A 10633-nucleotide genomic window follows, 5' to 3' on the forward strand; every position below is an offset into this window, starting at 1 on the left:
TGTGGGGCTCAATCCGATGGCCCTGTTATCATGATCTGAGCCAAAATCAAGACCAAGTAAGCCACCCAGGCACCTCCTGTGTCCATAATTTGATGAACGGGTCATGGTAACAATGTTATTTATCTGATTATAATGAATTAAGCAACTGCAAAAACCCTGTGGGCAGTTTTCCTAGGCCTGATACATACGGCCTTACAAAAGTATTACTTCAATATTTACTGTATGGTATACTTGTTTATTGAAGTATTCTTGTGTATAATTGACCACAGAGTGATTTTATATATATGTATATATATATGTGTGTGTGTGTGTGTGTATATATATATATATATATATATATATATATATATATATATATGTATATATATATTTTTTTTATTTTTAAGTTTATTTAGTTTGAGAGAGAGAGAGCATGTGTGGGCTTGCATGTGTGTGCAAGCCGGAGAGAGGCAGAGAGAGAAGGAGAGAGAGAGAATCCCAAACAGGCTCCGCACTATCAGTGTGGAACCTGACAAGGGGTTCGGACCCATGAACCTTGAGATCATGACCTGAGCCGAAATCAAGAGTCGGATGCTTATTAACTGACTGAGCCATGCGGGCACCCCAAGAGTGATTCTGTTTTAAGGAAGGGGGGAAATAAAAAAAGGAAAAAAAAAAAAAAAGGAAGGGGGGAAATATTGGGAGGTGATGAACCAGTTAAGAATGCTTTCCTTGGAGCCATTACTCACTTTCACAGACTAGAAGGGTCTAAACCCTTGGAGAAGAAAGAGAAAAAGGATGACCTTTTACCTAAAACAAGGTGAAAATCAGAATACATCTACCTGAAAACTAGAGCCTGTTATAGGTAGTACAGTAGTAGGTCTCCACCTGTTATATGGATTCTGAAGTGTATTAAAGTGAGGTTCTGTCTGTATTATTACCCAGCAGAACTTGTTCCCCCAAGGTAATGGTAAGTTTAGACTTGCCCTAAGGTTTCATGTTCAAAGGTAACTAAACACTGGATTTTCAGTGCCAGTGGGACTACAGTTCCATGGGGAGAATGGTGATGTGTAAACTGCAGTCATTTGAGACATTTTAAAGGTGATTCCATGAACAGTAGCCACACATCCCCTCTTCCTTCTGCTTTTCTTCTGTACTTAATAGAGATAATGTGTCTGTGGCTTGACATGCTTTGGACTGCAACAAACAAATCTTGATTATCATTTATTATTTAGCACTTTACATGTCCCTCAAATGTAGCACTTGGTAACCAAGCCAAGCATGTGGCATTGTGCCAGATATTACAGAGCTGACCAGTCTGGACTTCATCTGGGAGTTCAGCAGAAATGCAATTTTCCCACTTAGGTCCTGGCACAGAAGACGTATTTTATTCCCTTCTTCAAGTTTTACCATAAGATCCGTGAGGGTAGGCTTAACCAGAGTGAGTTTCATCATGTCTGAATAAGTAGATGGTGGAAAAGGAGGAGGAGAGAAAATTGAGTAACTTGTTGCTGACACATGATGGTGATTGATGGTGGCTGTTTATGTCCCTGCATCCTGCCAGTGATCATACAACCTTGGAAATTCTCCCACTTCCTTCTATAAGGAGTGGCATGTCTGCAGTTTGCGGTTTAAATTCTTTTTTAACTGAATGGATTTTTAGCCCAAGACAGAAAGACATTTAGGGCAGAGAAGATACTGCTATTCGTATGAATGTTCTCTAGATTTAGAATTCTAAGGCCCAGGTCCATTGCCAGTAAGACAGGGCAGTCAGCCCCCAAACCCAGCTCTGCTGAATCTCAGACTGTTGTCAAGGGCAGAAACTGAGGACCCCAAGAAACCAGTGACTACTCTTTTCCTTTTGGAAAGTATTAAATGAGGTTGAAAAATACTTTTATCCGTATTTCCTGCTGTTGGTGAATATAGTTCATGTTGAAGACTTACATTGTGGGGCTTAGTGTTTGCATATGCACATGCCACATTTCTGTCATGGGAGCCTTAAACAAAATGGTTTACTCTCTCTCTCTCACTTACTAACATGCTAGAGATGTTTCAAGTTGAAGAGCAAACCTGCCTTAGGAGGAAAGGGATTAACAACATTTAAGTGCTTCTGAATGGCAGACATCCAACTAAATACTTGGGCCACTGTTCTCAGCTGCTCAGTAATCCTGGGAGGTAGATAGCATTCCTATTAAAAGCTAGGAGAGGTTACGTGAACTACTGCTGAGGATGGGATTTATGGAGCAGCTATGGAAAACAGTATGGGATTTCCTCAAAAAATGAAAAATGGAACTACCGTATGATCCAGTAATGCCACTGCTATTTACCCAAAGCAAACAAAACACTAATTCGAAAAGATATAATGCACCCCTGTGTTTATAAGATATGCAGACAGCCCAAGTGTCATTGGTGGATGAATCGGTAAAGATATAGAGTGTGTGTGTATGTGTGTGTAATAGAAAATTGCTTAGCCATAGAAAAGAAAGACCATGGATTGGCATTTACAGCATAGATGGACTTAGAGGGTATTATGCCAAAGGAAGTGATTCAGAGAAAGACAGATACCATCTGATTTCACTTATATGTGAAATCTAAAAAAAAACCCAAAATGAACAAGCAAACAAACAAACAGACACTCATAAATACAGAGAACAATTGGTGGTTGTCAGAGGGGAGTGGGGTGGGAGGGATGGGTAAAGTAGGTGAAGGGGGGAGTACAGCAAAGGAAATTTAGTCAATGATATTGTAATAACTTTGCATAGTGACAGTGACAAAACTTATCATGGTGAGCATTGTATAATGTATAGAATTGTGAAATCATTGTGCTTTATACCTGGAATTAATATAACATTGTATGTCAACTATACTTTTGAAAAAAACTAGGAGAGGTTAAATAATTTGTCTAGGGTCATACAACTGGTGTGTGAAAGAGTAACTCTGTTTCCTGTGTTTGCTGACTTCACTCACATCAGATACATTATCATTTGGGACATTGTGACTTTCTGGACTCACTTGAAATGAATTAAAATGAAAAGAATTCTTCTCTGTTCCTTTAAGGCTCCGCAGATACAAAGTCCTAGGGAGTAGCAATTCCGACTCAGACCTTTTCTCCCGCCTGGCCCAAATTCTTCAAAATGGAACTCAGAAACCCCGGAGCACTACTCAGTGCAAGAGTCCAGGATCCCCTCACAATCCAAAAACACCACCCAAGAGTCCAGTTGTCCCTCGCAGAAGTCCCAGTGCCTCTCCTCGAAGCTCTTCCTTGCCTCGCACATCTAGTTCCTCACCATCGAGGGCTGGACGGCCCCACCATGACCAGAGGAGTTCATCCCCACATCTGGGGAGAAGCAAGTCACCTCCCAGCCACTCAGGATCTTCCTCCTCCAGGAGGTCCTGCCAACAGGAGCATTGCAAACCCAGCAAGAATGGCCTGAAAGGATCCAGCAGCCTCCACCACCACTCGGCCGGCACTAAAGCCCCCCCAGGGAAGAGTAAGTCAGCCACTAAACTCAGCAGATAGGAGCTGGGCTGCATCTCTGGGAAAGGTGTGAGGTCTTCCTCCTAAACCTGATGCATGTGTGTCCTTGTACTGTCTATTTAAAAAATCAGTGTTGATCTTCTCTTACAAAAGAAAGTAACATAAATTATTTATAAGAAGACATAAATATATGATAAGGAATTACCTAAGGCAGGCAGCAAGCAGATCAGGAATCCATGCCTTTGCATAGGAAGGGGCAATCCAGCAAAATCCAAGGGGGAGATTAAATGAACTCTTATTTTTTAGCTGCCTTTGAAACAAAGGAGTTAAAGGAAGGAGATGGAATAGAATTTTAAGGGGTTTGGCCTGGTATGTTTGTTTTTAAGGCATTGCTCAAAGATTATATAGCAAAAGTGAAACTTCTTGTTTTAATATTTTTATTCAAACTTCCCAACGTGGGAGAGTCAGAATTGCTCTAATATTAGGATATATAACAAGTCTGTTTGCTGGAGACCCAGTGCTCATACACACATGGCTTGTGTATTTATCTAGTGTATTGAGAGTTCACACCTTTACTTTGCCTCATGCCTACTACCCTCCCTGGATTTCACAGTTTTTAAAGTTAGTGTATCTCACCTGATGCAGTCTCTCTAATTTTAACGATACATTCTAATATGCTTTCAGCAGGACATGATGAAAACTTCAAATCCAGTTATTTTTTTTAGTCCCCTAATATTTTTCTGTGGAGCGGCAGTTCTTAGTATATTTTTATTGTGAAAAAGAACTACTGAAACTTAGGTAAAGGAAGAAGTCTAAATAGAGCTACTTTCCAGGCTTCAGTGCTTTAGGGAGAGAGGAACAGAGTGAGGCTAATACCATTCAAGACAAAAGAACCCTCTTCCCCTCTGTTTCCTCCTTATGGAAGGAAGACCGACCAGAGTAGACCTTACTTTCTTAGGTCTTCCGGATACCAGCTATTTCCAATATCAACCTCCAAGATGATACCAGGGAAATACACTGCTGTGGAGTGTGACTTTATGCTTTTAGATATTTAGAAAGAAAAATAGAGAGAAATTAGGTACGTTGTTGAGGCTTATAATCCTCAAACTTTGTATTTTATACATTTAGCCAATAAGGAACAAGTATCTGGGGAAATAAATTTAGGCTCAGTATTTATCTTTTAATGTTTTATTACCTGCTTCTCTTGTGCTTTAGTTTGAATATTTGGGCTTTTGGACCTGATTTCCTTGTAACCTCAATTTATAAAGCTGTGAGGAGGAGCATATTCTGATTTCACTCTTCTAGTAACAGGAATCAGGCAAAAGTAAATTATGCTAGATTTTTCAAATGGGCTCTTTTCTACTCTGTAGGTGTTTTGTGTTGTAAAGACCTTATTGAGGTCAGGTAAATTGGTCTGCTTGCTGTTGAAATTTGCCTTCTAGCAAACATCTGTGCTTTCTCTTTGACCTTGTGTTTGCTGCCAAAGCTTAACATGGTTGAATTGGAAAAAAAAAAAAAAAAGAAAAAAAAGAAAGAAAGAAGTGTATTTCCTCACTAAGTGAATACATTCTAATGCTGCATCAAAGCTGCCCTGAAGCTGCACTGAACTTCTCTCGTTCTCTTTATCTGTGTTGAGCTTTTTTTAAAAAACAAAAAACAAAAAACAAAACGAAACTCAAAGCACTCTTGAGTCCTATACGATCTCCCATAAGAAATGTAGCATAGTGTGGAATCTTAATTTCTCTCCGGTTTCAAGCACTACAGAGGAATGCAATAGATAAGACATATTTGCTGTTTAACTAAAGCAACTGTAATATTGGAAGACCAGTCCTTCTGTATTATATTGTATAATAGTTGCTATAACACTACTTGCATGTCTTCATGGTAAATGATATAAATATTTATAAATATATAGAGAACCATATGCTTATATAAACTCATTCTTTCTCATTCTCCATTTGTAATTTCAAGATCACAGATGGTGAAATTCCTTTCTATTGTGTGCCTCGCGTACACTTGGGCCTTGCCTGTCTTCATTTTCTGAAAATATGTTCTTGGCATGGGACATTTCAGATTCTTCTTGCCTTCTTTGTGTAATAATGCAAGGGTTGGCAGCCTTCAAGCCAAGATAGATTATTTAATTTTCACTTTTAAAAGATTTTAATAGGGGAAAAAATTACCGGGACATGCTTGTAATACTCGTTCAAAAATTTGTCATGTTAATCACATAATTCTGTCCTTATGGTTAAAGGGGATAAACTGGAATGATAATCATGGGTCTGACATAAATTGATTTTTTTTAATGTCTTAAAATTGCCATTCTTCATTCCTCTTTTCATCTCACAATTTTTTTGGGTGGTGGGGGAGTGGAGTAAGGAATTATCTACAATTCCTTAATTATCTACAATTAAGGAATTATCTTTTTTTCTGTTGTATTAGCTAAATTGTGCTAAGGGTAGCCAGCTTTAAATCCTGACCCCTGTCATCTGAAATGTGCCAGTCATTGGGAAAGCTGATGAGGCTGCAGTTGTGGTGTGTGTGTTGTTTTTAACTGGTGTTTCTCTTCTAGCGGTCAAAACAGTGATGGCAACATGGTGATTGGATGTTTTCTCTCTATGGTTTCTTAATTTTCTCCCAGCTTTTCTACTGTGTTGCCCCCTTTTCTAAATGGCCCTGACGAACTCCAGATCCAGAGAGAAATAGCCTCAGCGTATAAGAATATTTTATTTTGCATGTAGAGGAAAGAGTTAACCAAAGATGTTCTGCTCTGATACTTTCAAAAGAAAACAGACTAGTTATCGCTTAAGTATCAATAGGTCCACCTAAAAGGACTAGCTGATACAGCGATTTACTTCATGGTTTTTAAAAGCATAGTTTGTGCTTTTAGAAATGTTAGAGGTCTCAGGCTAAAAAGAGAAGTTGGCAGCCCTGAGCAAAGCATTTTTGGCCCAAGGATTTTTGTTTTTGTTTTATTTTAAGGTTATGGTATGGAGAATGGGTTGGTTATTTGTTGTTGTTTTAGTTCCTTCTTTTTTATTTATTTTGGTGTGTTTTTTTTTGTTTTGTTTTGTTTTTTTTAGTGTTGGCATATTTCAGATCTCAGTGACAAACACAGATCAACCAAGCAATTTTAAATCAGTTTGGTTATTCTACCTAAGGAACATGGCCATTAATTAAAAGTCCAGCCAAACTATACTAAACATAGTATGGGGCAAAAGTTAAAATTCTCTTTTGAAAATCAAGTGCCTCCTGGTTTCTCTTCTCACAACAAAATGGCAAACCCTAGTCACACTTGCCCTTACACCGTCATGTCTAGTCTCTGGAATTATGTGTGGAGCAGGAAATGGATTAGCACTAGCTCATTCCCGGTAGGTAGCATTCTTCTTACATTATGCTGCCAAATCTCCAGGGTATACAGACTGTTTGAAATATTAAAGTTTCACCTGAGAATCTTTTGCGCAGCATAAAGGCATTTAACTTTAATGTATAGTGAACAAAGGAAAATTGGATCAAATCAGGCGTAAGCTTAAAGCACAGCATGTAAACATCTTTGAATGGTAAGTCTCAGGCAGGTGCCCTTATTCCCAACTTGGTATGCAAGCTGGCCTTGCTGACGAAGGGCACCATCATATTTACTGTTTCTTAAGTTGCATGTTGTGAAGGGAATGTTTTTTGTAAAAGTTGCCAAGTCAGTCCAGTTCTAAATAAGTAGCAAAATGGTCATTGATACCACTGTTGTCATTCTCCACTTTGTATTATTTGCTTTAAAATACTAAGCAAATCTGAGCTGCTTCCTGATTCAGTGGACTAGTTGTGCAGTATCTCTTTCTTTTCAGCTCCCAGCCACTAGGGGAACTTGAAGTTCTTTGGTCTTCATCAGAGATTCCTTCCAGGCTACACATTTTTATGCAAATATTTCTATGGTTGCATTCAATCTACAAGGAAAAAGTGTACATTGGTGCATGTTTGATAAACCCACACGCAGACACTTAAAACTATAATTAGTTTTTCTATACCCCATAGTTTTGAATTAAAAACAGATGCTTTTCCCCCAGAGGGTTCTTTGTTCTAGGAACTACATTCTGAATCTAACATTAGGCACTGGTGAAAGGAGAAACAGGATTGGGAATTCAGAATTTAGTGACTTAGGGAAAAAAAATGCATCTTATTCTGGCTATTTGAAAATATATTTATTTGTAGATAAGTCTAGATTTAGTCTTGGGAGATCAAAGTTTTTTACATCTTAAAACTTTTTTCATTCCCTTAGATCTGTCCAAACATGTCATATGTTAGCGAACCATTTCTTCTCTCGTGTTCATGTATTTTGGAATTAACTTGTTTGCATTCACTGTTTTATATTCTGCCCATTTCTGTTTATGTGCATTTACCACAGATGTTTTGGGACGTTGCCTAAACGGAGACATATTTTGGCACCTGTATCACTGAGGAGATAGAATGGTTGATGACAGTGGCATTGTTTAACTTTCTTGAGTTTGGGTCTGTACAGTTTATTTGCAGAAGAGCTACTCATCTATGTTTTAACACAAAAAGTATTACAGGATTGAGGCACGTAACCACAGTGGTAGTCGTCATATGTCAATATTTACCCAAGTTCTGAATCCAGAGGTGCAGATTTAGACCTTAACTTACAGAAGGGAACATGCAGCGGCTGCAGTCCTCAGACCGTATGGGAGGATGTGGTGCACAGAAAATGCCAGGTGCTTTTTAGGACATCCTGCTTCCCTGTCCTCATCTGATAGAACTCTGGTGTACACCTCGAGGATGTGGGAGGAATGTGGAAACATCGTACCATTAGATTTCTCAATAGTTTGGCTATCCCTTTGGAATTAGGAGAAAGTGAACCCAGATAGTCGTGGGAGCCTGCAGAATCTGCTGCCAGCAGTGCAACGGAGAACTGCAGGAGGTATATGGGAATTCCTGTAGTTTTTAAGTGACTCCAGGACAAGGGACAAGGATCCCTATTAATTTAAAGGAGAATTTGGATGCTGCACACCTCAGTCCCTGAGAAATCCCTGGCTGGACATGAAATGATGACATTAGCGTCCTGGCCCATCACTACATTGCCTAATTGAGTTGTGATTATCTGCTCTGACTTTTAAAATGTAAGTTTGATGTTTAACTATTCCCCTTGAGCAAATTTGGATCAGAAAATGGAAATGTGTGACAAGATCAAGATCACTTTGTGGTTATTATACACAATCTTCAAAAAAGGGAATAGCCAACAAGTAACATTTAGTAATAATTTGAATACTTCTTACGCTTTGCCGGATCTTTGGTTTTAAGGAGACATGTAAAACAAGTGAAGCCTTTTCCTTCATTACCCTGTGAAACTTTCACAGAGCCTGCCTCTTCAATTGGCAGTGACAGTATGGGCATAGTATGTATCACTGGTGATGCTGACATGTCTCTTAGATGCTCTGGGCTAGTGGTTCTGGGTTCCTTGACCTACAGAATAGGATTCCATAGGCAAATCTTTGAGCCCACGTGACTATAGAATTTGCCAATGACATAATTTTACACACTAATGATAGATAGGAATTTTACCTCTTTTCAGTAGTTTAATACCGTTTCATATTGTGTACAAAAATGTTCACTCACCCAGCTAAAAACATTGAGTAAACCCAAGGTTTTAATATAGACTGTCCTTGCCATATGATACTTTCTCCCCACCTTATAATACACATTTTTAAATCCTTCAAAATTCATTCACAGCACTTCACCATATTTGGAGTCTGGGTATTCTTCACTCACCCATAAGAGATAAACAAGGCTACTAGAGCTTGAATGTGATTTATTTTAGGGAGTAAAATTCTTGCCATCTTTCCCAGGAAGGGAAAGCCCGTAGGACTTTTCAAAACTATTTTCTTTTTAAATGACTCACAAGATAGGTAAGTTAGTTCACTAAGGTAAAAAGCATTCAGAAATAGGAAGATCACAACACTGTGCCACCTGCAGCTCTGAAATTGGATTGAGTGAATTGAACAAAGAAGAGAACAGATCAGAGAACCCACGTGGAGTCCATGCACTTCCTCCCTCCTGCACAGTTCTTGGTCCCCCTCCTGACTCCATTCCTAAAATTGCCAGTGTCGATTTCATTGGGCCATTTGTTTACGAGTTTAACAGTTTTGGGGAAAAAAGAGGGAGGGGGAAACATCTAGTTTTGACTAGATATAATTCTTGAAAGTTATGAACTCTTGGCAACTGTTACATCAGATTGAACCACAAACTAGAAGAATTTTCTTGTCAAGCAAGACCAGTAAGGTAGAATAGAGGACTTTAATAATCCCACAGTTTTCTCCCTTTCTCCTCCTCTTCGTGAAATCAGAGTGATGAGAAGTTGCTCTTTGAAATACCTCCAAAGGTATTGTATTGACCTTTTCCCTCCAAGCAGCCCTCTTTATGCATTTTTGCTCAGGCAACCAAGGACATAAGAGTATTGGCAGAAACACGGAGTGCTTTTGTATAGGCCATCTGTACATAAAAGTGTAATTATTTATTTAATTTTCCCATTTGTATCATATTAAAGCTTTGTACAGTGTTTTAAGTTCTGTTTTAAAATTATTTTGTATTTTATTTTTATAATCTAGTAATAAAATATTCATTCCGCATGCAAACTCTAGTTCTGTTTGTGTGATGGTTTGCTTTCAAAAGCAGGAAATAATATTTTTCTGATTTAATAAAGTTATTGAATGCACCAGAGGTTACAAGATCAACAGGGAACAGAAGGTGTTACTATAAATGCAGTACCACATCCAGAGGTGACCTAGAAAAAGAAGTCCTGGACTGAATAGAATAGATACTGGTGTTCAGTATCCCTGCAGATAAAAACGAGAGTTCTGGGATATGAGGAGATGGTTTCCCATGTAATAAAACTGAAGGTGAAGTAACAAAACTGTGTGTATTAAGATCTCCTTTTCACTCCTTCATCCTCTGGCTGGAGATACTTTCTCCTTTTCTGCAGGAAACGCCCTTTGTATCACTAGAGTGATTCCTGCTCCCTACCACCCTCTCCTTTCCATCTGCGACCTTCCTTTGAACCAGAGGAACTCTCAGGAGGCACCCGTATGGGCACTGCTCCACCCCGTCTGGTGTGGTTCAGCCTGGAGTGTTCTTGCCAACTGTCTAGCTCTCTGCCTGGTTTCCCTTTCTTGATTT

At 38.9% G+C, this 10633-nt stretch overlaps 1 protein-coding gene across 6 annotated transcripts in view; it reads left to right on the forward strand.

Annotated features, from left to right (window-relative positions):
- Positions 1 to 10092, forward strand: part of TTBK2 (tau tubulin kinase 2) — a 166055-nt gene extending 155963 nt beyond the window's left edge. For all 6 annotated transcript variants that reach the window (XM_045448015.1, XM_045448014.1, XM_045448019.1 and 3 more), the window contains one exon: positions 3037 to 10092. In XM_045448015.1, the coding sequence (XP_045303971.1) occupies positions 3037 to 3499 (463 nt within the window). In that variant the 3' untranslated portion in view covers positions 3500 to 10092. The remainder of the gene's footprint in view (positions 1 to 3036) is intronic.
- Positions 10093 to 10633: the final 541 nt, after the last annotated feature.

This window comes from Leopardus geoffroyi, chromosome B3 (assembly GCF_018350155.1).
Source record: "Leopardus geoffroyi isolate Oge1 chromosome B3, O.geoffroyi_Oge1_pat1.0, whole genome shotgun sequence".
NCBI classification, from domain to species: domain Eukaryota; kingdom Metazoa; phylum Chordata; class Mammalia; order Carnivora; family Felidae; genus Leopardus; species Leopardus geoffroyi.